The sequence below is a fragment of the Pleurodeles waltl genome, chromosome 3_2 (assembly GCF_031143425.1).
Source record: "Pleurodeles waltl isolate 20211129_DDA chromosome 3_2, aPleWal1.hap1.20221129, whole genome shotgun sequence".
NCBI classification, from domain to species: Eukaryota; Metazoa; Chordata; class Amphibia; order Caudata; family Salamandridae; genus Pleurodeles; species Pleurodeles waltl.
In genome coordinates this window covers 154,024,360-154,052,153 of record NC_090441.1, presented here as the reverse complement: position 1 = coordinate 154,052,153, position 27,794 = coordinate 154,024,360, and the positions used below count along the sequence as shown (strand labels likewise).

The window sequence follows — 27,794 nt, the reverse complement described above, 5'->3', positions numbered from 1 at the left end:
ACAGCTACCAAAGTTGAGGTGCTCTACTACACGAAAAGGTGCAAGCACAATAGCACCACATCTCATAAAATATGATGAACAGCACCACATCTACTTAGAGATGATATGATGCTGTCTTCTTCTGTTGCTACGCTGGCCTTCTTTAAGGCTAAAAGTACAACATAACTTGCTTATACATATTGTAACACTTTTCCCACTTTCTATATGTGCTGTACAGTACCGAATGCATGAAAAGTAGGGCACATCTGGAGAAACAAAAACATTTCTCCAGCTACATCTTGCCTCAAAGATGTGTTGTTTTTGGCACAAAGCATTGGTCTTAAATGTTAGTAGATAGGGCTTTGCATTAAAACCATGGGCCGTTGCAAAGGAGTGCTCATGTACCACCCATGAGAAGCTTCCTTGACGCAAAGCAGCGCAGATGCTCCTTTGTGTTACTTTAGGGATACTTTATAGCATAACGTTTTTTGCTGGACAATAAAGGCCAAATAACTGTTTGTTCTGGTTTGCTTGCTTTTCTGACGCAAAATGTCCTGACACAAATTGTTAGAAATTCTGCCCTTGCGTGTTTATGATGAAAAAGTGCATTAAAAAGATATATTTTAAGTAATATGAAATTGGATTGTACTTAAGCCAAACCTTTCTTAATAAGTTTCCATTATAAGGCCGAACTGCAGAACTCAGCTGATAACACCCTTACATTACTTATAAATAATAATAAACCTTTGTCACCATGAAGCATCAAATGACTCAATCAGCTAAAGTCATACATTGACACCCAAGCAGTCTTTAGATTTGTGAATTACTCAGTTGCATACATTAACGTTTCTCTCAGGTAGCAGAACCCTAGCATAATGATTTGTTTCTTTCTTCACGGTCTGCCTGTAAGAAAGTCATCCTTTTTGACCTGATCACCCTCATTTATGTGATTGATACTGGTGGTTTCTGACTCTGACTGTGCTCTGGGTTCTGCTAACCAGACCTAGGGCCAGTGCTCTATTTAAAATCTATATGGTAACTAGGCATAATTACAATTGTCATGGCAACCTACCTGTAAGTCCCTAGTATATGGTAGGGCATGTAGGTTTAGAGGCCTAGCAGATTTAGGCCCTCATTACAACCCTGGCGGTCAAAGACCTCCAGGTTTGAAGTTGCGATCGTACCGCCAACAGGCTGGCGGTACAAATCGCCATATTTGGACCGCGGCGCCACCCCGCCGGGACCGGCATGGTTGTCCTGGCGGTTTGAATCCGCCATGCCCTTGGGATTTTGACTCCCCTTCCCGCCAGCCTGTCCATGGCGGTAGAGACCACCATGGAAAGGCTGGCGGGAAGGGGAGTTGTGGGGCCCCTGGGGGCCCCTGCACTGCCCATGCACTTTGCATGGGCAGTGCAGGGGCCCCCAGGCACAGCCTCGCTGCGATTTTCACTGTCTGCCTGGCAGACAGTGAAAAGCGCAATGGATGCTACTGCACCCGCCGAACCGCCACATTGCCGCTGGCTCCATTAGGAGCCCGCTGTAATGTTACGCCGACATCCCCGCTGGGCCGGCGGGCGTAAACCCTGTTTCCGCCCGGCGGCCTAGCGGGGATGTCCAAATGCGCCCGGCAGGTTTGCGGCCGCATGGGCGGCCGACTGGCGGTACAACCTTGGCGGTCGGCCTCGTCAGACCGCCAAGGTTGTAATGAGGGCCTTAATGTTCGTATGTGTGCACTGCTGTGTGGCCTGCTATCAATTTAAAAGCCAGTCTTACTTTGAAGGCTGCTTTTAAATTAAATGTATATGCAAATTCGACTTTGGAATTAAACGTACTTCCAAAGTCTTAAACTACCTTATTTGTACATTATGTCACTCCTAAGGTCTCCCCTTGGTACCCCAGAGGTAGGGTGCCTTATACCTATAAGCAGGGACATTATAAAAGATGCTTTATATGCCCTAGTGAGGGAAAAACTGGCAATTTTGTTTCCCCCTATTGTAGTGCATTTGCTCCATAGGGTAACGTGTGAAATACTTTATACTTTATTAAATTCTAACTAATGCTAGAATGGGACTTATAATGACAGTTAGAATAAATCCAACAACTTTCCATGGTTAGATTTATTAGACCTATCACAGAAAGGTTGTTATAGAACTTTCTGAGGAGCCAAGATCCAGCCTTCCAGCAGATCTTCTCTGAATGGCCAGCCTCTGAGAGCTGAGCCAACCGGTCTGAATGAGGTATGAAGTGGCCTGCATTGAGACAACTGGTCATTAAAGAGGGCATGACAGTTAGGACAGGACACAGGCTCACCCCCTTACCTGCCACCCCATCCAGATGAGAGCCCCAGTAATTAGATTAGCAGAGGGGCTGGCGGGAGAGTGTTGAGGGAAACTTAGCCACACCAGTGGGACGGCTTAGCCAGATCTTAACCTTCAGAAGAAGATTTCTCCATTTTGGATTTTGGAAGAATAGTGCTTTCTGGAAGAAGATGCAACACTTTGGAGGAAATTGTCACACTGCACCCCCTTTGTCAGGGGATGTCACCCAGGGACACTGAATAAATATAGAAGAGCTGCCCTGCAACTTAGATCTCTGACTGAAACTACGAAGAGAAGAAGGACTAACCTGCTGGAATCCTGGCCTGCACCCCAAAAGACTGCACTCTGGATGACTGCCACTGCTGCACACTGGGGAACTACAGCTCTAAGGACTTTTCCTGGATTTCAGAAGTAAAGGAGTGGACTCCCTGAAAGCAACATGCATCATCTCCACCAAGAAGAACCCATCTGACCACCGTCAAATGGGCTTTTAAGGATATGAGAGGTGCATTCTGGGAAACGGTGTCTTAACATCTCAAGGACCGTCTCTGAGCTTCTGAACCCTTGGACTGGTGTTGTGGACTACTGGAGACCTAAAGGAGGACTTCTGGAAGAAGATCCAGAAGTTTGGAGCAACTTTGGGAAAAAAGCTCCTTAAGGCGACTAATCCATCAATGACAGTCAAGCCGCCGAAGTCGAACTGTGACCCAGCCGGCATTTCAGGTTCATCCTGCTGAAGCTCCACAGCTTTTCACCGTCAATGAGACCTACAGGGGTTGATCAGGACCTTGTACTGAGCCAAGCCACCGATGTAGCATCAAAAGCCGGCCTGACAAGGAGCCTCGTCCAACGACAAGAGCAAAAGCTCCAGAAAAGTGACTAAGTCAGAAGGTAAAGACTTGACCAGGCCCTATCGCTTAAGTGTTTCTGACCCGTGAACCATCTCGGTCAGCCTGAAACTTAGACTTTGCTGCGGTCAACTGCAACCAGATGTCCTAAAGTGGCGCTTTTGGCTTTTAGGTACTAGGAAACATTTAATCTTCAAAAATTCACATCTCCAGTTCCCTACATTGGAGTTTTGTCGTTTTGGTGTAATATTAATCATAAAAATGTTTCCTATTTTTATAATTTGGTGTGGTATTTTAATTGTGTTTTGTGTCTTACTTATTTAATGTACTGGTGTTGTTAAGTGCTTTACACACCTGTCTTCTAAGTTAAGCCTGCTCGTTGCCAAGTGTTGAGTAAGGGATTCATTTATTGAGACCTTGACTGGACTTTATATAGTGATTGTGGTCTTATTATTAGTGGTGGGCACGTACCAACCCCTACTAATAAACCATGTTTCAACACTGCCTCTCCCTTTGCTTAGCAGTAAAGGAAACCTGCCCCCTTTGTTTCAGCCAGAGGCGCTTAAAGGGCATATCAGTTAGGGAATGGTAGTTTTCGTTTTAAAAAGTATGGAAACTGTTAATGTAAAAAATAAATTAAAACTAGGGACATTTTTTCCAGTAAATCCTGCTCGTTTCAACCACTGACGTCAGGTTAGCATCAAAAGCCATGTACTGGTAGAGGGGCTTTATTTGTTTTTCATTGATTCTCCTGGTGTTGCACTCTTTGCCTATTCAGCCAACCTACAAAGTGATCGTAAGAGGAACGTGCTCTAAATGGGAATTGTGTAGAGCGTAATTGCCATGTGGAAACCCATTCCACACAATCATAAAAGGTCCAGCATTCGAACAAATAACCCTATTTCACAGACTGGAAAATCAAGCAGGTAAAATCACTGATGGAAAAGAATACATTGTAGCCAGGACCCTTTCCATGACCCCTGCCCAAACCTCAAATAAGTCACGCCTCCTACTCATTGTACATATTTACAACAGCGCCCTGCACACTTTTAACACCTGCCCAAAATATGTGGTAAATGTGTGCATCCAACCCCCGGAAAATGGGATACTATGTGGAATACCGCCAGGTAAATCTGGTACCACGCAGTAATTCTCCATTCTGTGGGGTATACCTAGTAATTGCACGGTATGGGTTATTTTTTACCGCACAGTACTGCTAACTACAGGTGAGGTGCTTGCACGCCCACCCCTCCACCCCCAATTTCCTCCAAGAGCGATGGAGTGCAATTTATAGTGCCTGGGAGAAGATTCACAGGTTTGGGTTTTGCACTGTTTTCAGTCCCTTTATGTTCTAGCTTCTGATGATGGGGGATGACGTCTGCTATATGTGTCTTCATGACATATTGTAAATTGGAAGGATATGCTTCTGGTAGACACATATGTGTGTTTTGACAACAGGTAATTCATTAATTACACTTCAGCTTCAACAAATGGCAGAGAATGCAGGATTCCATCAGAATGTAATATTGAGGATCTTGAAAAAAAAAAACCTTTTTTTAAGTCCGTACCACTAAAATTGTGTGCTTAATGCCGCCATAATTTTAGATTACAATATGCCAATGCTTACTATGCATGATTTTCTGAGTCAGCTATTTCAAAGCATTCAGAATACGGCAGCATAATTTGTCAAGAATTTCCAGGAAATTTGATAGGTTCTTCAAGACTCCCCGTAAGGTGCATTGGTTCCCAGCTTCTAAAAGCATCCATTAGATGGCGCTCTGCTTTGCCCACAGAGCCTATTATAAAACAAGTACGCTGCTGCCTATTTGTTTCCTTCCAAGTCTAAGCAAGCCCTTCATTTTGGCTCTTCCCTCTTGCTATCAGTATCCTGATATAGAAACAGCTAGGTGGGCGAGGGTGGTTAGAGGAGATGGCTGTTTGAGCAGTAGCAGCCCCCCCCCCCCAGCGCCTTGAGACCCTCACGGGTGAGTAGTGCGCTTTAAAATTCCCTGATTGATTGATTGATTGAGGGGATGCTCTTTTGTTGCTGGCTCTATTTGTAATGTCTTTACCTGTGAAAAAAAGAGAAATGTCCTATGTTTAGGAAGGAGTCTTAAAAGTAATCTGTTTTATTAATCATCGTAACTTCTTTTCTGACGCTGTTAGATTGGCACCAATAGGCCTTGGGGTGTTTATTGCAATTTATACGTAGCAACTCAGTTCAACTCATATCTTCCATGTATACATTTTCAATATATTTGGTGAGTGCCCTCCAGAGCTAAACTCAGGAAAGATGGCAAATTTTAGAAGAAATTGAGCAGAAATGATGGGTTCTAGCTCTTGTCCTTTGGAGTTGGAGCATTGCCCCCTGAGGGTTGGATGGGGTGTCTGACACCTGACCTATGGGTAGACAGAGAGATAACTGAGCTAAGTGAAGCCCGAGCATATAATTTATCTCTAACCAATAAAAACATTTACCATGAGTTTCTCAGAATGCATTGTAAGAAAGATGTCAAATTTAATTTAACAAAGGCATTATTGGTGGTTTTTCAGGATGGTGTCCATGCAGAGGTAGTAAGTCATTACTCCAAGTGTGTAGTCTTGGCAGCTCTGTGTCCTGCTTCTTCAAACCAGAGTAGTTTGGCAGCAACATGCTTGTAAAACCTTATTCTGCTGACAAACTCAGGCTGGGTCTGTCAAAAGTAGCATAATTCTCATATTGTGCATAACAAATGAATGATGCAAAAGTATTTCACAATGAAAACAATACTTTGTGCACTAAGTGTTCCAGAGCTACAATGTACAAATTGTGACAATGTTGTTGGCCTTATGACTCTCCTGAGGAATAAAGGTTGTCCCTTTGTCTATCCAGACCAGCCTAATTGCAATAATTAGTACATTTAGAGACAACCATTATAGAGAATATGGTCATTCTTTTCAAAGGAATTCTGGAGGAATGTGGAACAAATGTTGCATTTTATAATTCACATTGCGCTTGCAGAATTTGAAAACAGCGTTAATATTTTAGTGAATTTCACACCTTATGTGCTGGGGCTTTAGAACAAAAGTAAAAGCAAAGTTGTTGTTATTATAACATATTCTTTTAGTTGGCACTATTTCAGATTCTCTTAGAGTGACCTCTTGGCAGGACACCACCCATCAGCCACATATTCTATGTGTTCTGGAGCTTAAAGGAATGAATACTTCTGTCCTTTGTATGCTACAACACCATTTGTTGAAAAGTTATTTCAAGGTCAATAGCGTTTTTGTCAATTATTTATGTCTGGTTGCTTCTTCCATGGATGCAGCTCAGTTACCTTATATGAGAACTGCTCAATTTTTGGTATGACAACCCTCCATGCCAACCCCCATGATTCAGGCGGGAGACTACCGATTTCGAGGCCCGTCTCCTGCCTCCCGATTCCTGCATGCAAAAACCCGATTCCTCTGCAGTCATCAGCCAACAGGGACTAGATCTGTGCAACCTTGGGTACGCACTGACAGTAACCTGCTCCTGCAGGTGGGTGCACAACATGTTTGTCACGCTCTTTATGCCTTCCTTAGCTCCTTTCTGTGCTCCCGACAGTTAAGGAAAAAGCTAATACTTGCATTTCTCATATGTGATCCTGCAGCAGCACACTTTCAAGCCCCATAAATGCCAATAGATCTAATTCAGGCCCCAACAGAAGTCAATGGGAGAAACACATTCTCCCGATTAGCTTTTTTTCAATCTCCCACTTTCCTCTTCTAAAATGTTGGTATGCATGTACAAAAGCTATTTTGTTTTGATTTACAAGACTGCAGATTTCTGGCAGAGTAATTAACAAGTGGTATTATTGTCAAGTGATTGACACTCACTTAATAAATCTCAGGAGGACTGGAAGAGGAATTGAGAATCAAACCCGAGACCTGCCAGTCACTCACTCTGAAATTAGTTGTGTTAACCCACGAAGCTCACTTTTCTAAGACATGTACATGTGTAGCTTCAGACACGTACACGTTGCAATGTCCAGATGAGCAAACTGAAAACCTGGCTGTGATCAACAGCCAGACAGGAGCATCTTTCTGAAATGAAATTCAAAATATTTCACATGCTCATCATTTTAAAGACGGATTTTTTAGAGAGTTGGCAAAAGGGGTGTGATGTCTTGAAATAACTTTGGAAGTTTGGTTCTAAAGTTCATTGGACTGAAGTGTGTAGAATCTGCTTGTTGGTTTTCTCACCCATTCCCCTTTTTAAAGATCTCTGTGAACGTTGTCAAATTAACTGAAATATGTTTGCTATAAATCTATTGGGCTTGATCAGGGCAGGACTGGCCGTAGCGGGCATTGGGTGTTTTCCTAGGAGGTTGGAAGGGTGGGGGCCGGTTTAGTTACTGAGGGCCGGTTTTGCAGCAGTGCTACAAACCCAGGCCCATATTTATATTCTGTTCGAGCTGGGTTTGCGTCATTTTATTTTTATGCAAATCCGGCACAAACTTAACTCCATATTTATATTTTGGCGCTAGACATGTCTAGCACCAAAATATTGGAGTTAAAACAATTTTTTTGCCTGCGGAAAATTACCTTGCGTCAATGAGATGCAAGGTAGGCGTTCCCGGGCAAAAATCACTCTAAGGCCCTAGTACCTTATTTATCCTCCTGTGCAAAAATCACGCACGGGAGGGAGGCAGGCCTAAATATTGGCGCTAAGCCTGCTTAGCGCCATTATTTACCACCTAGGTCAGGGCAGGCGTCAGGGGACCTGTGGGCCTATTTCCATGGTGGAACACCATGGAATGAGTCCACAGGTGCCCTCCCAGACCCCAGGGACACCCCCACCCACACCAGAGGGACAGCGGAGGATGGGGGACCCCATCCTAGGTAAGTATAGGTAAGTAGGGGGTAAGTATTTTGTTTTCTTTTTTTAAAGGGTAGAGAAAAACATCTTCGCTTCCACAGCCACGCGAGAGACACTGAGAGCGAGGCAATTGGAACCATTGGCTAGGAAGCAGTCTCAAAGCAAAAGTCGTCAAAAGTGAAAGCAAGGAGAGACGTGGTAACGTCTGAGAGACGTCTGGTGAAAAGGGGTGGACACGTCAAAAAAACATACAGGTTAAAAAATAAATAATATAATAATAATAATTTTTTTTTTTTAAATATTTTTATTGATTTTATATTTCAAAATATAATACAAATTATTCAATTTGCAACCACAGGATAAACCAATACAACAACTAATATCTAGGTCATTTAACAATCGCACCCCCCCCCAATATGCACTTCACGGAACACTTCAAGTTTTACAGTATCATTTCTGGCTGCACCCTCCATGGGTTATCCTTTATTGTTTATTTTATATAGGCATTCGCTCGTGACCAGTGTGGGCCTTGTTTTGCATGCATGAGTTCCCTGGCTGCCTGAGGAGGGCACCATCTGGATTAGTGTATGCAGATAGCTACCCTGGTTTTCTGCTCCTCACGTGTCGCTGGGACTGTGGTGACGAAAATTTGATGAACAATTATTACTGGAGAGATGGGAGGAAATTATGTGTGTGCGCCACGGTACCTGGGTGCCCTATGAATTTTGTTTCCGTAATGGGGGATGCAGGGGAATTTATGTCGTGATTATCGCGATTGTATGTGCCCCAATTCAAGGAGGCTTCTCATCGTTTTTAGCCTCCAATTTTGTTACCAAATCCTCCCAAGTGGAGCATCCTGTGTGTTGTCGCCCTTCGCGCACCATTCTTTTTAGTACCTGGTATTCAGTGCGAGCCCAGCGTATTATTAGAGAGTACCAGGATTTCAGATCGGGTGCCTTAGGGGCTTTCCAATGCATTGCTATTAATCTTTTGTACATTAAAAAGGCCAAGTCTATAAATTTGTGCAGGTGTCTTTGTTTTTTTGGTCTCTTCCTCAGTCCCAGCAGGCAGGACCCAGGGTCTGCTAACAGTGCAAGTCCCGTTAGCCCAGATACCTCCCCTACCACCTCCGCCCAGGCCGTTTGTATATTAGGGCAATCCCATACCATGTGGTAGAAGGGTGCTGACGGTATTTTGCATCTGGGGCATGTTGGTACTGAATCAGGGAACATGCGCTTTAGTCTTGCTGGGGAAAGATATGTTTGATGCGTGTAATTGAATTGGGTATATCTAAATCTGGGATTCCTTGACACGCCTCTGATGTGAGACAAGGCCTTGGGCCAGTCTTCCAATGGGATCGGGGTGGGGAGTACTGCATTCCATCTACTCCATGCTTTCCCTGCCTGTGCATCAGGAGTCTTGTTGAGGATTCTATATAGATTGGATATTATTTTTGTTTGATCACTGTGTTGAAGAAGCTGGTGGAGCACTGGGGAGGTCTCTGGTTCCGAAGTGCCTATTCCCCATATTCTTCTGATTTCATGACATACGGCATGATATGTCAGGAACTGACCCGGATTTATCTCTGTGAGGGCCTGGAGAGCCTCGAACGTCATTAATTTGCCGTCTTCAAAGCAATCCCCTACTGTCTGTATTCCTGCTTCATTCCACAGCTTTACGGCTTGCATTCCAGCTGCAGTCCCCGCCAATAGATAATTTAGCGGTATGTGTGGGGAGTAAGGAAGCTTATCCGCTCCTCTTTGCACATATTTAACCCAGCACGCATGCGCGGCTGCAAGCAAAGGGTTAACCAGTACCACTTTGGGGGGCTTTGACGTCAGCCAATTTAAAAGGGGGGTCCCGTTCCGCCGAGGCTCTAGGCTCATGGGTTCCGCTTGCTCTGGTCTGTGGATCCAATATTGGACCCACTGAAGTTGTGCGGCAGCATAGTATCTTTCAAAATTCGGAGTTCCCAGGCCACCGTTATCCAACGGGCATTGCAATGTGGATAGCGCCACTCGCGCTCTACCACCTCCCCAAATGAGCTGCAGTAATGCTGTGTTTAAATTGCTGAAGAAACTTTTGGGAATGGTTATCGGCAGGGCCGCAAAATAATATAGGAGCCTAGGTAGAATCAACATGTTAGCAATCGCCACCTTACCCGGTGGCGAGAGCGGAAGCTTGTTCCAAAATTGTAGGGAGCCTTTTATGGAAGTTAGCGCCTTCCCCAGGTTCCCGTCTCTTAAGTCTTCTGTGGCATGATATATGTTTATCCCAAGATATTTAAATGTTGTCGGGCACCACTTTAGGTGCCCTACCTCTGGGGGGTCTTGGTTGTTGGGGGCCCTTTTTGCCAGGGGGAACACACAGGACTTCTCCCAGTTTACCACAAGGCCAGACAGGCCTCCAAATTCAGCCAATAAAGACATTACAGGTGGGATAGCTGCACAACCGTTCCTGATATATATCAAAGCATCATCTGCATATAATGAAATCGTGTGATGTAACCCATTCCTAATAATTCCCCATTCGTGCTCCATGAGGCGTACTTTTGCAGCTAACGGCTCCATTGCTATGGCAAACAGTAGCGGGGATAAGGGACATCCCTGCCGTGTCCCCCTGGAAATCGGGAAGCTATCAGAAATCACCCCGCCTGACTTCACCCTCGCGCTTGGATTAGAATACAATGTACGGACCCAACGAATGTAATTAGGGCCTATTCCCATACGGGCCATCGTAGCCATCAGGAAGTCCCATTCCAGCGTATCAAAGGCCTTTTCTATGTCTAGTGAGAGCACCATTTCCTCCTGTGCAGTCTTGGGGGTGTCTCCTATTATACTCAGCAATCTGCGAATATTTAGGAAGGTGTTACGCTTTGGGATGAAGCCATTTTGATCTGCATGAATCAATAAGTGCATGAGGGGGGCTAACCTATTAGCCAATATTTTGCCTAATATTTTGCAGTCTGTGTTTAACAGCGATAGTGGTCTATAAGATTTACCATCTGTGTGGTCTCGACCCTGTTTAGGGAGTACCACTATCATAACTTCCCTTTGAGATATAGGTAAGCTTTCTTTAGTCCACGCCTCCTGGAACACTCCTAGCAGATGGGATTTTAGGCTGGGTAAATAGGCTTTATAATACTCCGAGGGGAGGCCGTCTGCACCCGGCGCTTTGTTCCTGGGCAGCTGTGCAAGGGCTAGTTCTATTTCTTCTGTTGTTATGGGGGTTTCAATTCCATCTCTATCTGTTTGTGGTAGTTGGGGTAGGAAGGAGTCCGCCAGGAAAGCCTCAAGTTGTGTAGCTGTGCACAAGGTACGTTTAGTGTATAAGTTTGAATAGTAGTTCCTAAACGTCTCGTTTATTTCTACTTGTGTAGTAGCCATCTCATGCGCGCCCACCCGGATGGCACCTATCGGAGCTTGCTGTCTATCCTCGCGGAGTAGCCACGCTAGCATTCTACTTGATCTGTCTCCTTCCGTTTGCAACCTGGTTAAGTAATAGTTGTAGTCGTGGCATCGGAGCCTGCTATCTGCCTCATTATATTTTGAACGCTTTTCTTTGAGGACAGTGCTAGTGATTTCCCCCCATGCTACCGCTTTTTCCGCAATCCTTAGCTCCTTCTCTAGTTTACTAATTTCCACCTGTAAAGAGCGTCTCACTCCCCACGTAGTGGACATGCATACTCTGCGTGCTACTACCTTGTGGGCATCCCATTCTATCGCCCGGGTTGTTGCAGACATAGCGTTTGTTTCCCAATATTGGCCTATAGATTTCCCCAATGTTGCAGCGAATGCTTGATCTTGTAGAGCTTCCGCCTGGAATCTCCAAGTGGGAATTGCCTGACGTGCCCTGCCCCAGTTCAGTGTTACTCTCAGAGGCGCATGGTCCGAGACTGTCTTTGCCAAGTATTCAGATTCAGTGATCAGCGCCCCTATTTCGCGGGTGCCCCATACTATGTCTATTCTTGTGTGGGTGTTATGTGGGACTGAGTAAAATGAATATTCTTTTTGCTCTGGATGGCCTAATCGCCATACATCATAAAGACCCATAACATTTGCCCATTCTTGCAGGGGACTTACGGGCTTCCTACTAGTTGGTGTGCTCGAGTGGGCACTGGTTCTGTCCAATGCTGCTGATGGGGTACTGTTAAAATCACCGCCCCAGATGGCTCGAGGCATGGGGTGGGACAGCAACGTTGGGGTGAGAGTGGTAAGAAAGCCCGAGATGCCACTGTTGGGGGCGTATACCCTGATCACAGCCATTTGTCTGCCGTCTAGTCTGCCCTCCACTACTACGTACCTCCCTCCCTGGTCTATCTTGTGTGCTGACATGAGAAATGGAACTCCCGCCGCTATCCAGATCAACACCCCTCTCGCAAAAGCCGAGTATGTTGTGCCTATCAACTGGCCTCCCCACTTCGTGCGTAGGGCGCGTAGGTCCCCCTCTAGCATATGTGTCTCTTGCAGAATAGCGATATGCACTCCTAGTCTTTTAAGTCGAGCGTGCACTCTAGCCCGTTTGCTCAGCATCCCAAGGCCCCTGATATTCCATGTTAACAATATACTGGTTTTTCATATTATTTCGGGAAGACATCATATGGGGTACTGGGGATGTGTTGCTGTGTTGTGGATCTGGGCTTTAGTGTTGGCCCGCCTGGTCTCTGCCTTTCTGTTGCTGATATTTAAATATAGCGGGTGCAGGTCTATGTTTTGTGCGTTGAGTAATTCCGATTCTTGCATTTCTGCTAAACTGTTAGTCCCCACCCCCCAATTAAACCCCCTATACTACTTACAACTACAGTGAAACTACAAAACTTAAAAGTGTGTGAAATAACTCTTATCCGGTTGGATTTGCATAGTGGGATTCTCATATCGTGCAGATGTGGCTCTTGTAAGGGGCTCACATCGTGCCGCAGACTTAGTCTGCCAATATCGACAGGAGCCCCCCCTTGGCATAAATCCGTTCCCTCTGGCCCCGCCCATCCGCCATGTACCACCTACTTATGCCCCCAATCACTTAGCTTAGTGTTTATATCAAAGATGCATATTGTTGAAGGCACTTTATCCCCACATCTCGGCAGCGTCGCAGAGTCTCTGTAGATTTTCAAGTTTCAAGCATCGTCCCTGGTAGTCTCTCTGGGCCTGAACGAATAGTTTATAGTTCGTCAGCAGTTCTTGGGGTGACCTTCGGCCCACCTAGTTCTCCTGTTACCGTGGATGCGGAGCTGGCTGTGTCTGAGTCCGATCCCAGCTCCTCAAGACCACTGGCAATTGTATTGCGGCTTTGCATGTGTAACGGCGTCTCTTTTAGCACTTTTGCTCTTTCCTCTGCTGCTTGCCAGACATTGGGCTGGCCTCTGGTGCGCCGTTTGGATCTCTTCCTTGCAGCAGGTTTTTGCCATTTCTCGTCCCCCTCTTCGTCCTCCCGGGGGTGTGCAAGGCCCTTGGCGTGGAGCCATGTCCAGGCATCCTCGGGGTTGGTGAATATATGGGTACGGTCCTCCATCACTACCCTTAGCTTGGCTGGGAAGAGCAGGGCATATTTTATGTTCTGTTCTCGTAAGCGTTGCTTGATTTTAACAAAAGAATTGCGTTGGTTCTGCACCTCTTGCGTAAAGTCTGGGTAAGCGTTAATATTCGAGTCTTCATACTTGAACGGGCCCTTATTGCGGAATTGTTGCAATATTGCGTCTCGGTCTCTATAGTTCAAGAACCTGGCAATCAATGGCCTGGGGGACTGGCCGGGGGCCGGAGGTCTGCCCAGGATTCTGTAAGCCCTTTCAACTGAGAAAAACTTGGATGGAGCCCCATTTAACACCTCCTTGATTAGCCACTGCTCTAGGGAGATTTCTGATTCCGGTTGACGCATACTTTCCGGAAAGCCCAGGAATCTCACGTTATTTCGGCGTGCCCTACTCTCCATTTCCTCCGATCTTCTCCAAAGTATCTTCAGCTCCTCGTCCATGCGTTGAATCTGTTTTTGGTTCCCTTGCGCTATTGGAGTTAGATCAGCTATTTCAGCTTCAGTTGTTTTCACTTTTTCAGCTAGGCTTCGATGATCCACTCGTAAAAGATTCAAGTCTTGCGCGACTGCATCAATTCTGCCTTTCAAGGATGACTTAGGGGGTCATTCTGACCCCGGCGGTCATGGACCGCCGGGGCCAGGGTTGGCGGGAGCACCGCCAACAGGCTGGCGGTGCCCCGCAGGGCATTCTGACCGCAGCGGTTTGGCCGCGGTCAGTAGTGGAAAACCGGCGGTCTCCCGACGGTTTTCCGCTGCCCAAAAGAATCCGCCATGGCGGCGCAGCTCGCTGCGCCGCCATGGGGATTCTGACATCCCATACCGCCATCCAGCCGCCAGGAACAGGATGGCGGTATGGGGTGTCGTGGGGCCCCTGGGGGCCCCTGCAGTGCCCATGCCATTGGGCCCCCGTAAGAGGGCCCCACAAAGAATTTCACTGTCTGCATTGCAGACAGTGAAATTCGCGACGGGTGCCACTGCACCCGTCGCACCTTCCCACTCCGCCGGCTCAATTCTGAGCCGGCGTCCTCGTGGGAAGGGTGTTTTGCACTGGGCTGGCGGGCGGCCTTTTGGCGGTCGCCCGCCAGCCCAGTGCAAAACCCAAAATACCCTCAGCGGTCTTTCGACCGCGGAGCGGTATTTTGGAGGGGGGAACTCTGGCGGGCGGCCTCCGCCGCCCGTCAGAGTCAGAATCACCCCCTTAGTGTCCAGTATTGCCTGCAATACTTTCTCGAACTGAGCAGAATGTGCTAGAAGTGTGCTTTCCAGTGACTGTAGGGATGGGCCAGATTGTTGGTCAGTAGGCGTTATCGCTTGGGTAGTTCGGTCTGGGTTCTTGGTTTACTTGGCTCTGCCGGCCATTTTGGCTGTTCTGAGATTACCTCCCAATCTGCACTTTTAATCTTCCTGATTCGATGTTATAAACTTTTACTGAGTTGCCTGGGCATGGAGCGCACATCCGGTGTTGAGGGCGTGAGATTAGGCGGCAAAGCAAAGGGACATTTAGGGGGTCATTCTGACCCCCGCGGGCGGCGGGAGCCGCCCGCCTGGAGGGAGCCGCCATATGGCCGCTCCGCGATCGAAAGACCGCGGAGGCCATTCTGGCTTTCCCGCTGGGCTGGCAGGCGACCGCCAGAAGGCCGCCCGCCAGCCCAGCGGGAAACCCCTCCCCACGAGGAAGCCGGCTCCGAATGGAGCCGGCGGAGTGGGTATGTGCGACGGGTGCAGTGGCACCCGTCGTGTATTTCAGTGTCTGCAAAGCAGACACTGAAATACAAAGTGGGGCCCACTTACGGGGGCCCCTGCAGTGCCCATGCCATTGGCATGGGCACTGCAGGGGCCCCCAGGGGCCCCACAACACAACACCCCATACACCACAACACTCCATACCGCCATCCTGTTCCTGGCGGGCGACCCCCGGGTGTCAGAATCCCCATGGCGGCACAGCAAGCTGCGCCGCCATGGAGGATTCTGCAGGACAGCGGAAAACCGGCGGGAGACCGCCGGTTTTCCTGTTCTGACCGCGGCTGAACCGCCGCGGTCAGAATGTCCTGAGGAGCACCGCCAGCCTGTTGGCGGTGCTCCCGCATCCCCGGCCCCGGCGGTCCTTGACCGCCGGGGTCGGAATGACCCCCTTAGTCTTATTCTGACTTATTATGGCCTGGATATTCAATGACAAATGCTGCAGTCATTAATGGATTCAATGTTCCAGCTATGAGTTCTTGTGGGGCTGTCCTCCGGGCCCACCGGAATATGCGGAGGGTGTAAACGCTGGGGGAGTACACTCGTTTCTTCTTGTGTGGCGGGAGGGCTTGGTGCCAGAGGCTCCCTCAGATAGAGGGGAGAAGTGCTGGGCAGCCGGGAGAGGCGCGGGAGAAATCGCGGGTCAGGGCGATCGCAGGGCGCCGCAAATAAACTGTGTGCAGCTAAGGACAGTCGCGGCAGGGACCCATTGCAGGGGAGTCTAGGGCAGGCCACCCGCCCGCGGTCCAACCCAGCCATCCACTCTGCGTTGGTTGAGTAGTCCGAGCTCCCAGGAGCACGCGATCCACATCCATCTTGTCCTTTTGCGTAAATGGAGAGGTGGGGTGGAGGGGGGTGCTTGTCGTTCCAAGGGTTTTTCCCCTCAGCTTAGTTTTGGTGTCCCCCCCCCCTCGCAGGTGCCCTCCTCACCTCGTTTTTTTTTAAAATTCTGCACCGGGGACCGCCGCAGCCTGCTGGCCCGCCGCCGCTGCGCGTCTTCTTTGCTGGGCCTCTTCTTTGTCCCTCAGCAGCTTACACACGCGGCTGCTGCTGGGCCTATTCTTTGTCCCTCAGCAGCTTACACACGCGGCTGCTGCCGCGGCAAAATTCAAGATGGCGCCCCAGTTCCTCGAGCCGGCTTCACGCGTCCCGGGGCGCCCAGTGAAATCAACCGTGCAGTCCGCTTTTGGACACGTCTCTTCAGCCCTCCCGGCTGCGAGCAGGCGTGTAAGCGGGAGGCGGCCGCGCCCGGTGAGAGCGCGACCGGGGCCGCAGCTCCTCCCGCTCTGCGCCACACCCGGCGCGGACTCGCAAATCCCAGCCCCGCCTTGCCCGCGCACCGAGGGGCGCCCGTGACACAAGTTGGGTGCCCCGGTCTCCCCCGGTCTCCCCCGGTCAAGCCGCCGTCCCGGCCGCCGCTACCAGGCCGCGGGGGGGCGCCTTCCAGGATGTTTCGAGGTAGCCGGGAACGGAGCGCTCAGATCAAGCGACCTTCCCGGCCGCCATCTTGGCTCCTCCTCATATAATAATAATAATAATAATAAAGAAATACTCAAACGCTGAACTGAACACCTAAAAAAAAATATGTCAATTCGAACGACGAAATAAAACACTGAAAGGAAGAACCATTTTTGTTTACCTTCATGTCTTTCTGGTATTTGCTCCAGACTTCTTTCGTCAGGCCTCCGGACGCGTCAGTCGGTTTGTCCGGCGGCACAATGGAGTGGTTCACCAGGGCCGAGAGATGTGTCCTCACTGTGGAGAGGTGGCGGCAGTAGGCGAGCCCTGGGGACCGAAAGAGGAGAAGAACACCTGCGTGAGAGCTGGCACCAGGATCACACGATGAAGCAGCGCGTAGCCGTGCTCTGAGAGTGGCCATATGCACGGCAATCTTTCCCACTCAACCTTCCTGAGTACGGGTGCGCGCGCACATTTAGAGAAATAAATGGATCGACTTTAGTTGGATGAAAGGCTGAGATCGCTTTGCCAAAATTCTAGCTCATGCTAGAAGGCAGCAGAGAAGGTCAAGTTGCTGATACATCGGTATAAACAAGCATAAAGTGCCGACCAGGAAGAATTGATGTTGGGTTTATAAAAACAAGCATTGGCCCAGCCAACAGATATCACTATTTATTTAAAGAACACATTTGCATGTCCTTGAAAAGCTGCACTATGACATTTCCAGAAGTCTGCAGTGGCGTAGGGTGTCACTGAAGGCTCCTTGAGTCAGACACACATCTTTGGTGCTGCTGTACTTTAAGCCACTGATAGCTGTCCCTTCGATCAGACACACACACTTGCGGTAACAGCCTGCAGTGCCTTAGGCCAGTGTGACCCTCTGCACTTTCTGAGTGGGACCTGGGTGTTCCGAGTGGACCTTCTCTGTTTAGTGATATTTTATTATATACATGGTGAGACTCTACAATTTCTTTTAGTGTATTGACTGTATATAGTTGATATATTTTTGCATCAGTTGATGTGCATGGAGATGCAGCTCTGTCTCTCGTGCATGTGAGTGCTCTGTCCTAGTCGGCACCATTGCCTCAGCTTTCTTTCTCGGCTTTTCCAGTCGGGTCTTTGCCCGTGGCCAAGACAAGTCTCAGTAATGAGTGTAGAATCAGACACTCACTGTCCCTTTGAGTGGGGATTAAGGGCCTGACTTACATTTTGACAGACAATCCATCATTCCACCATGGAGACAGAATAAATGGCTCCATCTCCATGGCGGAGGGGCCTTACTCCCTCACAGCGGTTCCTGTCAGTGCATACCGTTGTTTGGTGCAGTGCTGCATCAGCATGACACAACTCCCTCTTCAGCGTGCTTCTTACATTTTCAAAATGAAAATCCAGATACCAGATTTTGTTTTTGAAAATAAAATAAGTAATGCTCCCCTCGCCATTGGAGTCATCTCCTTGGGCAGGGGAAGCATTATTTGCTTTCAATGGTTCCTGCCAGGTTTTGCCTGGCGGTGATGGACAGTAAAAAATAAATTGCCACATGTCCGCCCACCCTGCCCGCTGTGGGAGAGGCTTGGCTATGGCGGTGACAGAGTAACCGCATCCATAAGCAAACATACGGTCCGCCCGGAATCAAATCGGGTGGGTGGACTATTCTGCTTGCGGTGTCTACACATCACCAACACATAAATCGGGCCTTTAGTGAGGTGTGGTTTAGAAGGGATTATGAGGTCTATACTCAATAACGCAGTAGAAAGGAGGTATATGTACTAATGTAAATGCTATAATGACTGTAAGTGTGGATGTGAGGTGATATTTCGAACCCTTTGTTTAGGATGGGTTTTGCAGACAATGTGGTGGTTCCATTGCTTTTCTGATTGGCACAAGAAGCATTTAGGCGGTCATTCTGCCATGCAGTTACCGCCATTTGGCCGCTCCGCGGTCAAAAGACCGCGGCGGCCATTCTGGCTTTCCCGCTGGGCCGGCGGGCGACCGCCAAAAGGCCGCCCGCCGGCCCAGCGGGAAAGCCCCTGCAACGAGGAAGCCGGCTCTGAATGGAGCCGGCGGAGTTGCAGGGGTGCGACGGGTGCAGTGGTACCCGTCGCGATTTTCACTGTCTGCAAAGCAGACAGTGAAAATCTGTATGGGGCCCTGTTAGGGGGCCCCTGCACTGCCCATGCCAGTGGCATGGGCAGTGCAGGGGCCCCCAGGGGCCCCACGACACCTGTTCCCGCCATCCTGGTTCTGGCGGTGAAAACCGCCAGAAACAGGCTGGCGGGAAGGGGGTCGGAATCCCCATGGCGGCGCTGCAAGCAGCGCCGCCATGGAGGATTCCCTGGGCCAGGGGAAAACCGGCGGGAAACCGCTGGTTCCCCTTTTCTGACCGCGGCTTTACCGCCGCAGTCAGAATAGCCCTGGAAGCACCGCCAGCCTGTTGGCGGTGCTTCCGCTGCCCTCCGCCCTGGCGGTCAGAGACCGCCAGGGTTGGAATGAGGGCCTTAATGTTATGCTGATGTGAAAAAAATATATATTTTCCTCAGACATGGCAAACCAAAACATTTAGGCCCATATTTATACTTTTTTAGCCCTGCAGGTGCGTCATTTTTTGACGCAATATTGGCGCAAACTTGCAAAATACAATTATATTTTGTAAGTTTGAGCCGATTTTGCGTCAAAAAGCGGTGCACATGCGCCGCTGAAAAAGTATAAATATGGGCCTAAATGTTTTGCTGACGTGAAAAAAGTATTCACCATTTATTCTGAGGAAGGTAAAGAAGAACCGTGTATGTAGTTTTTGTTGTGGTGAATTGTAGTCTGCAGTATTCGGTATTGACTTCCAGGGTATGCAAGGGTCAAAGTGAGGAAAGTAATTGTGTTTTATGTTGTGCAATGGAATGTCACTGAGTGGTTGCACGAACCTGTTTGGTTTTCATGGGAACAGTTGTTTATTGGGACTGTCGTGTTTAATAACTCATAACAATTATTCAAAAGTGGTGTTACAGTGTTTATGCAAATGGCAACGAGCAATAGGTACCCTGCCATGGGTTTCTTGTGCCTATTTATAGTGTAGAACAGTGGTCTCAAAACTTTTTAATGCCACGCCCCCCCCAGTTGAAAAATAAAAATCACTGAGCCCCCTTTCAGAATTTTTTCTCAATTATTTTATAGAGATGGCAATGTTTAAATATGTCTAGATGTATTTAAACCTTGCACTTAAGCACTGTTACCTTTTTAAAAATGCAATAACATGTCTCTGCTTAAAACAAAATACTGTTATTTGTGTAATGACTCTTTTGACCAGAGCCTGGCTCCCCCCCCTAGGATCACTTGAGCCCCCCTAGGGCCCCCCCCCCCCCCAGTTTGAAGACCCCTGGTGTGGAATGTTCCTGTGCAGATTTTATACCTTGTACTCACTTGTGTGTATGTGATGCTAGCAGAGCGTGAACCCTTGTGGCAGTTCTGGTGGAAACTGGGGTGTTGTTCCAGATTGTGGGTGAATACATAACAAAGGCCTGCTGCCCTCCTTTTGTCTTTCTTACTCTTATTTCTCCAGTCTGAATGATCTACCGGGTGTGCTAAGATCCACCAGAGACGTGGAGCTTATCAGCTTATAGCTAGGAGTGGTGGCCGTCATGGCTTTGTAAATGATGCAGCAAGTTTTGAAGGTGATGCTGGTTGGCAAAGGGAGACAGTGGAATTCCATCAGGATGGGGGTGAATTAGACCATATTTCTTCAGGCACTGGAAGAGATGTACTCTGGGATGTAGGATGCCCAAAGGGTGCCAGGGTGGAGTCTGGGAGGCCAATGGGCAGGACATGTTCACCTCCAGTTGCAAGAGTTTCTTTGTGCACCACAGTTAACATGCTCTTTAACACTCCAAACCTCTGGAGCCTTCTCTGTAAGTTCTATATAAAAGAATACATTTCAAATTAACTAGAGGTACACATAAAATGAACTAAAGATACAAATACAATTCCCAATAGCACAGAATCAGACTATACTAACTGGGTCATTATATGAAGTTGAGCTCTAAAGTCAGCATTTAAGAGTGCCCGTAGATCTATATTGTGCATTGAGAGCGTACCGAAATATTCCAAGAAACTAGAGCATCACGGGTACTAAAGGAACCCACTTTATTTTTGTAAACATTTCCACCAGGCCGACTGGGCCTTTGGACTTCCCCTACCTCTTTAAACTAAACAGTTGTCAGCATTCAGTTATAATGTCTTGTCTACTGGCAGATCAATAGTAAAGTAAACTCACTGGAACCAATGAAATATAAGATACGTTTACACATCACACTGTCTATATGTCTGTGTTCTAGGTTACTTTACAACAGCTAATAGAGGAGGGGAGATAAACAGCAGGTTGAGCCCCCTTCGCGTTGTACACAGAGCATGGGTGTCTATGTGCGTAAAGATTGTGCAAGCACAGAATCAGACATCAGGACCCAATGGTCATAAATTCTCAATGCTATGTAATTAATCCTCTTCAGAATCCATCTTTCATCCAACAATAGACAAGCAACAGACCACTTACAACCATAGAAGGCGCGTGACACAATCTGCTTCTTCATGCTCTCACACAACATCTTCAGCGGGGTTCTGTAAACGAAAAGAGACGGTGAAAGATCACAATGTGCATGTCTTGTACTTTTGTGACAAACATTCACGCTTTATGATAGCACCAGAGCAAAAACCACTAATAAGTAGGTAAATGACAGTGTATCAACATTTGCACAACAAAACTATTCTTAAGAAGTTTCTGTATCCAGTTCCAAGAGGGTGTCAAATTGGCAGAAGTAATTGCATGAGTAGGCACAGCCAATAAGCAAAAGGCTGTCGCAGGATCTTATCAACTGAGCAGGACAGCTTGGCCACTCAAAAGAGGGAACATGCTTCATACCTGCTCCAAAGAAAGGACATGACCCAGGCTTTACCTGCAGCAGAGCACTGGTGGAGGGGATGTCTAGGACTGGGATGGTGAGAATCATGTCTCCTTTGGCCTGCTCAAGGCAGGGACCTTGGGACAAGGTGGACTGGACAAATACCATCCAACGATTCAGAAATCGAGGAGGCGGGCCATGTGGGGAAAAGAGGCAAGAAGGGACATGGATCATGCTCACTCTTATAACACAATTTGTATTTGTGTTTCTTTTTAAACAATATTTTCCTGTTATCTTTTTTTTATCTTCAACTTCATAAAAAGGATTTTTAGAACTTGTGTCACCTTTCTAAGCAAGGCCCTTGATCCAAGGCACATTCTTACAATTAGCCAGGCACAGCACTACAGCTGCTGGGTAGCTAACTTCTGTCTAAAATGAGCACCAGAGGACCCACTGTGTGTGCCGTAGGGTTACCATAGCCTCCTCTAACGGATTCTTTGAGGCCACTGTGGGTTCAGAGTGAATCAAGGGTCATTTGCAAAGTGCCACCAAATTCTGGGTCACTAGCTTGCTTCAAAGTGACTTTATTATTCAGGAGCAAATCCACTAGGAAGCAAATCTAAAGAGAATTGTAGTATAACAAAGGCTGGGCTTAAGTACAAGAGAATTAATCTCTAGAGACCTTTAATGAGAGAAGTCAACCTTGATGGCTGCACAGGACTGCAAACTAGCGTTGGTATAGATAGGTCATTCATTGATCTTTATTCTTTCGAATCTGCCTGCTTTGCCCAATTGATCATCGTATTGTGTTGAAAAACTCTGTATCAGTAGAAAGAATGGATCTTCTTCACAAAGATAAACATACATGTATATATTTACAATTACACCTATGAGTAAGACTCTGCATTTTACTTCTCTTTTGCTTTGTGTGGGCGTATGTGCAGCAGCTCGCTATGCCTGGATGTAACAATGTACCCAAAAATTACAGGCTAATACCACTATTAGATGTGGATGGAAAAGCCTTTGCAAAGGTGCTTTTACAAGAGTTGAAAAACTGGATCACTGATAACAACATCATCCCACTTTAACAGACGGGCTTCAGGCTGAACATCTCTACACTAGACAATGTGATAGCTCTTTCCTACCTTTGGGCCGAAAGCCAATGGAAAAACCCACGGCCCGCTTTATGCTTGTTTAATTGATTACAGCGCATCGACTAGAATATACTTTGAGCTAACCTAGCAGATTGGGCTATACCAAGGCAACTGCTTGCGGCCATTACAGCATTGTATACAGACAATGAGGTCTGGATCAAACTAACTTGTACCCATGCTACTGCAAAAGAATACACTAATAAGGATCGAAAGTTGGCACTGCACCCACCTTGTTCAATCTATATACAGCTGATTTAAGAGCAGAATTCATGAAATGAAATATTTTCTCACCAAAGTTAGACCACATCAAATCACCTAACATTCAGTGCGCGGATGATTTGGTGCTAATGGACCAGACACATATTGGTATGAAGAGGGCCCTGGGTATACTTTATTCATACAGTACAAAGACCCCCTTGTTTGAAAATGCTGCAAATATAAAAGTTTTGTTTTTTGGCCAAAGAACTAAGAAACACCAGCTGAAATGGCAGTGGGCCCCCTACATATAAGCATGACATGCAAATACAATTATTTAGGTGTCTGAGTTTCAGACTCCGGTAAATCCTCCTTGCATGCAAAGGCTGTGAAAGATAAAGCAGCCACAATCATGTTTGCATTCCCCAAACTCAATTATAATCTACAGAGTCCTGTGGTTGAGTGGATTTGCAAAGTCATGGGGATAAATTACTGCCCACCATAAGTTACTAACATCTTGCATTCCCTGGTATACTTGAAGGGACACTAGAGCGCTGCCACACAGCTGCATACGGGAAAGTATTCGGTCTCCCTGAATGATCGGGCGCACATTGATTCGTTTAGAGTTTGGTCTAGTCAAAATGGACACTGAGTGTAAAAAGGACTTACTAGAATATTACCATCAAGAGGCCAGAGCAGACTATGATTCAATGAAAGGAGCGTTGTGTGTGATATTCCAGGATCATAAGAGCAAGTGGTTAAGGTATCTGGGCAGTGAGATAGAAACACTGAACTTGACCACAGAGTGCTTAACCCACCCAGTCGTATCATTACAGCACACAACCTACAAAGAATCTTAAAAGAACAGGGCAAGCACTTATCAAGGGAACTGGATATTAGCATTAAAAACAATTCAGGGGCAAATGGTCTTGACAAATTACATGAAGCCACTAGTTGTCAGCCATATTTCAGAGCAGCCATGGGGAGACAAGCTCTAAAGAACATTCTGCTGACTAGGCGGCTGATGCTTGCCCTATGGGAATACAGGGCCCATTGGAAAAAGGATCCATCAGAACATAGACAGTGTAGGCTGTGCTCATATTCCAAGGAATCCGTGGAACACGTAGAATGTTGCTTCCCAGTTGTGCTCCCTCAGAGGCTTGTGCATCTACGGCCAACTTTTCTACAAGATGGAATAAGATTATGCAAAAAGCCAGTGACACTCATTTTTACACATGAGATCCCAATGAACTAGCACAGTTTGGCAAGTTTTTTGCTGTAGTCGGAAGGCTGTTGCGAGACTCTCACACACCTTCGGGCGCATCCCCTGATTCACTTGAGCCTAAGTGCAGAGTTGGTAGCTCACAGGATCGACACAGTAATTCAGCGATCTGTACCTTGAGTAGCTCGTCCTTCCAATGGTGCTGGCTCATGGGTGTGTGATGCGGTTTGTGACCCTACAGTTTTAGCCACCGGACTTCGCCTGACAACTTGCCAACTAGCACTTTTTGCATTTTATTTTGCACTTTTCTCTTATGCTGGGTCCTGGTGGGCTTTTGTTTTGCATTTGTACTTTAAAAAACATGCTCAACCAACCATGATGCTCTGTCTCGCATGTTTACTTCTCTTGCCTGCAGATCTCATACTATTCGTTTTCAATTTGCTCCCCTTCCTTTGCTTGGGTGATGGCAGTTCTTTGCTTTTGCACTTTGAAAATCATGCTCACCTAGATAGCTCAGCTCTGTGCACTTTGAAGATTACGCCTGCTCTCGCTTTTATGGTTTATGCTTGATGTCTTTCAAACCACCAAGATGCATTGCCTCTTTTGGCTGGAGAGTGCATACTATATGCGCTGCTTTCAAGTATATATTCCACATTTGCACTAGAAAATCAGCCTTGCTCTCTAACCCATCTGAATGGCTATTTCTCATATGTTTTAGAATTTCAGAGATGTTTGCTTCCAGTTGCAAATAGTTTTCCTGATGGGCCTTGGTGGGTTTTGCACTTGCACTTTGATTATTAGGATTGCCTTTTACCTTGCCTGAATGGTTGCGTCAGATGTGTTTTAAATGTCCTGAGATGCGTATTATGTCCTGTGATGCGTATTACCTGCAGCTTACCACCGCATTTTTGTCTGTACGCAGGCGCAAGTAACAGTATGCAGCACTCCCGCATCTTATTTGACCTATGATGCGTCGGACTTTAAATTGGGACTTTTTTTTGGTCTGGAGCTTAGTGTAATTTTTTGCTTCCTTTTATCCTGCATTTTAATTTGTTCTTAATATTCACATTGTGTGGGGGCAGTTTGATGGCATTGTACAGATTTTAAGCAATCTTACAATAATCTATTTACTTACTGACTCTCCATTTTTACTATTCACCATTTCCAAGTGTAGATTTACACCTCAGGGTAGACTTAAGTCTCGATTCCTTCAAATCAGGGGGTGGAGCATCCTACAACAAGATTTATGACTGTAAAGTTACTATTAGTAAATATAAATCACCATTAGTGTATGTACGCGTGTGTGTTTGTGTATAATAATGAACGTAATAATTTGTGCATAATTACATATAAGTTTTTTGTAAGCATTAAAATCTAAATATATACTGTAAGTGCTGATATAATTTAATTCATTTAACATTAGTTCCTATGGGGTGTTATTTTTTTCCCTGCCTCCATTGTTTCTGTGGGACAGTGTTGCAGGACCCAAGGAGTCATGAATACTGTCTATGATGTGCCAGAAAAGATTGAATCCAGTCTAAGACCTTACCCCTGATTCCTGTCTCTTCCGTCCTCGACACCAGGATATCATGACACACGTTGTTGAAGGCTACAGTGAGGTAAAAAAGGAACAGCTTGGTGGCATCACCTTTGTCCAAAAGCATAGATCATTTATTTTGGGCAGCTATTAAGGCTTCATCCATGCCATGTAGTGGCTGGAAACACACTTGAGTTGTGAGTTGCTCTCTATAAACTCTGAGCTATTGTGTTGATTATTTTTCTGCAAGCACAGCACAGAACGACAAAAAATATACTGTATTATAATTGTTTCAAGCCATGTAGTCCAGTGAGGGCTTCTACAGAAAAGGGAGGCTGCAAGTCTTTTTCCAGTTAGCCAACTTACTTATGTGTTTGCTGCTGAATGAAAAATACAGGATGGAAAAGGGTCAGATTTGATAGTTGCCATAATTTTGGATGTCACACCTAGGGTTAGCGATCTAAAATGAGATCCAATGAAAGTGGCGTACCCTTACCCTGCTCTAGTGATAGTATGAGAATTAGTTAGAGGGTCGATTTAAATACCTGAGTGCAATGCTGCACATTCTCAATCAGTCGCCAAAGTCTATAACGCTGGTCAAAAAAATACAAGAAAAGATGGTCGCCACTGCTGGGGTTGGCTAAAGAATAATAGAAGACTATGCATTAACACACAACGCAAATCCCCAAAGGTTCAAAAAATAAAAGCAGGTATCAGGTTTAAGAAATGAGGGTAGATGGTAAGCTCTTTTAAAATAGGAGAGAGAGAAACAATGACTAGCTAAGAGCCTGTAGAAAATGTAACGGTATACAACAATTACAAAATTAGTTCAGTTTCAAAGAACAAGTTATTTGGATAGCACTCTTTCTGGTGGACACTGGATCTAACTACAGATACCTCAACTCTGGAATATTCCTCTGGAGCCAGATTGGATCCAGAAGCTTTTCTTAGCAATACTGCCATGCACCGCTAGGTGGCACAGTGCGGCTCTGTGCTGGATCTGTACTGCCCTGGAAGTGAAGGGGTGGAGCAGCATATCAGAGCCATCCCTGTGTGCCAACATCAGTGTCTTGCTTGACTCTTTCTGAACCCTCAGATGCAGAAAATAGAACAGTGGTTGGTAGTAGTGTAGAGATTTGTGACTTGGGACCTCTTTAGATGGTAAAAAGAAGAGGCTGCTCCACAGAACAGGGAGGCGTGGGGGAAGTGAGGATTAGACAGAAGATCCAGCAGAAGGCGTGTTGCTGAAGGTAAGTAACTTGTTCTTCTGATGGATACTTCTAACTCCTGATTCCTCACTGCTCTCCCGTCTCTCTGTTCTGTCAATTGGTCTTGTACAGGTCTGTGACAGACATCTGTTTCCTGCAGTCGTGGCATGGTTTGAAACCTGTAGTTTTAGGAGGGGGCATTTTTTTCCTTGCACACTGGACTTCATTTTAGGAGACAAAGGGCGGCTGAGGATAGTAGGAGCGAAGCACTGGATCCTTTTCAGGAGCACCGAAAAGAAGGAACTGACAGGGGTGAGGCTAATATGCAGCTCCACTCTGTCTCTTCCGGAGCAGTGCAGAGCTGCACGGCGCAGCACAGAGGAGTATTGTTAGGAAAAGCTTCAGGATCCAATCTGGCCCCTGAGTAAAACTGTAAAGGTGAGAAATTTGCATTTAGAAGTATTCATCAGAAACAGGTGATTAATCTGGAAAATAAAATCCCGGCTATGGCCTCACATGTTGAATACATTATAATAATGTTCCCACATACATCTCTGTATTTAGCCTCATTCCATTTCCTCCAGCCTTATCCTGGTGGATACCCATTCATGGAATTCCTATGATATTTTGGAGAAATACTCCATCACTGATACATAAATGGGAAAAGGGTATGTGATAATTAGGTGAGTAGCGATCTCTGTGTCAGTCTAAATGAGCCTTCAGTACCTTGATGCAGCCATCTTAAGGGTTTAACACCTCTTGGAGTACAAAACAAAGTACACTTAGAGGAACAAAAGGTGATGTGTGGAATGCCTGCAAAATTCTTAAGGACTGCCAATGGCTTGGGGGTACATTACGGTAAATATTTTTTGCCCACTGCATG

The 27,794-nt window shown here is 46.6% G+C and overlaps 1 protein-coding gene across 2 annotated transcripts in view; it reads right to left on the bottom strand.

Moving 5' to 3' along the window:
- The window catches only part of SGSM2 (small G protein signaling modulator 2), a 761,725-nt gene that overhangs the window by 79,049 nt on the left and 654,882 nt on the right, over positions 1-27,794 (bottom strand). For both annotated transcript variants that reach the window (XM_069227030.1, XM_069227029.1), the window contains 2 exons: positions 21,250-21,314; positions 16,891-17,036 (listed from right to left, as the gene is read on the bottom strand). In XM_069227030.1, the coding sequence (XP_069083131.1) occupies positions 16,891-17,036; positions 21,250-21,314 (211 nt within the window). The remainder of the gene's footprint in view (positions 1-16,890; positions 17,037-21,249; positions 21,315-27,794) is intronic.